The 722-nt window shown below is 48.2% G+C and overlaps 1 protein-coding gene across 1 annotated transcript in view; it reads right to left on the minus strand.

The window, feature by feature from the left end:
* The window catches only part of LOC106813007 (putative ATP-dependent RNA helicase TDRD9), a gene marked incomplete at its 3' end in the record, with an annotated part of 47,906 nt that overhangs the window by 31,840 nt on the left and 15,344 nt on the right, over positions 1-722 (minus strand). Inside the window, exon 10 of the mRNA XM_014817050.1 lies at positions 526-668. Within this exon, the coding sequence (XP_014672536.1) occupies positions 526-668 (143 nt within the window). The remainder of the gene's footprint in view (positions 1-525; positions 669-722) is intronic.

Raw genomic sequence — 722 nt, forward strand, 5'->3', positions numbered from 1 at the left:
GTGCCCGCATACACACAAGCATAAACGCGCATGCTTGCACGCACACACGTGCCCGCACACATGCAAGCATAAACTCACACACTTGCACACACACACAAACAAGCATAAACTCGCACGCTTGCACGTACACGCGTGCCCGCATACATGCAAGCATAAAGTCGCACGCTTGCACACACACACAAACAAGCATAAAGTCGCACGCTTGCACGTACACGCGTGCCCGCATACATGCAAGCATAAACTCACACACTTGCACACACACACACAAACAAGCATAAAGTCGCACGCTTGCACGTACACGCGTGCCCGCATACATGCAAGCATAAACTTGCACGCTCGCACGCACACACACATGCCCACATACAAACAAGCCTAAACTCATACACCCGCATGCAAGTACGCACATTTCTTTTTACCGTTAGATATACTTAACACCAGTTCTGCAGCATTTTGGTAAGTCAGAATGGAGGAAGGAGGATATTTCAGCTTCAATTATTTTGAAAAGAAGTCAGAGGCGAGTCGCACCAAATTTCACGTCCGGTACGGTGATCGAACTCTCTGCGATGTTTGTGCTCAGAATGATCTTGCGTTGCCCAGGCTTTGGCTTGTTGAATGCTCTCGCCTGCTCCTCTCCTGTTATAGTGGAGTGCAGTGGCAGCACCCAGTAACTGTAAGCACAACCAAGAATATATATACTCTATAAACACACACACACACACATA

The sequence above is a fragment of the Priapulus caudatus genome, unplaced genomic scaffold (genome assembly GCF_000485595.1).
Source record: "Priapulus caudatus unplaced genomic scaffold, Priapulus_caudatus-5.0.1 Scaffold714, whole genome shotgun sequence".
NCBI lineage: Eukaryota > Metazoa > Priapulida > Priapulimorpha > Priapulimorphida > Priapulidae > Priapulus > Priapulus caudatus.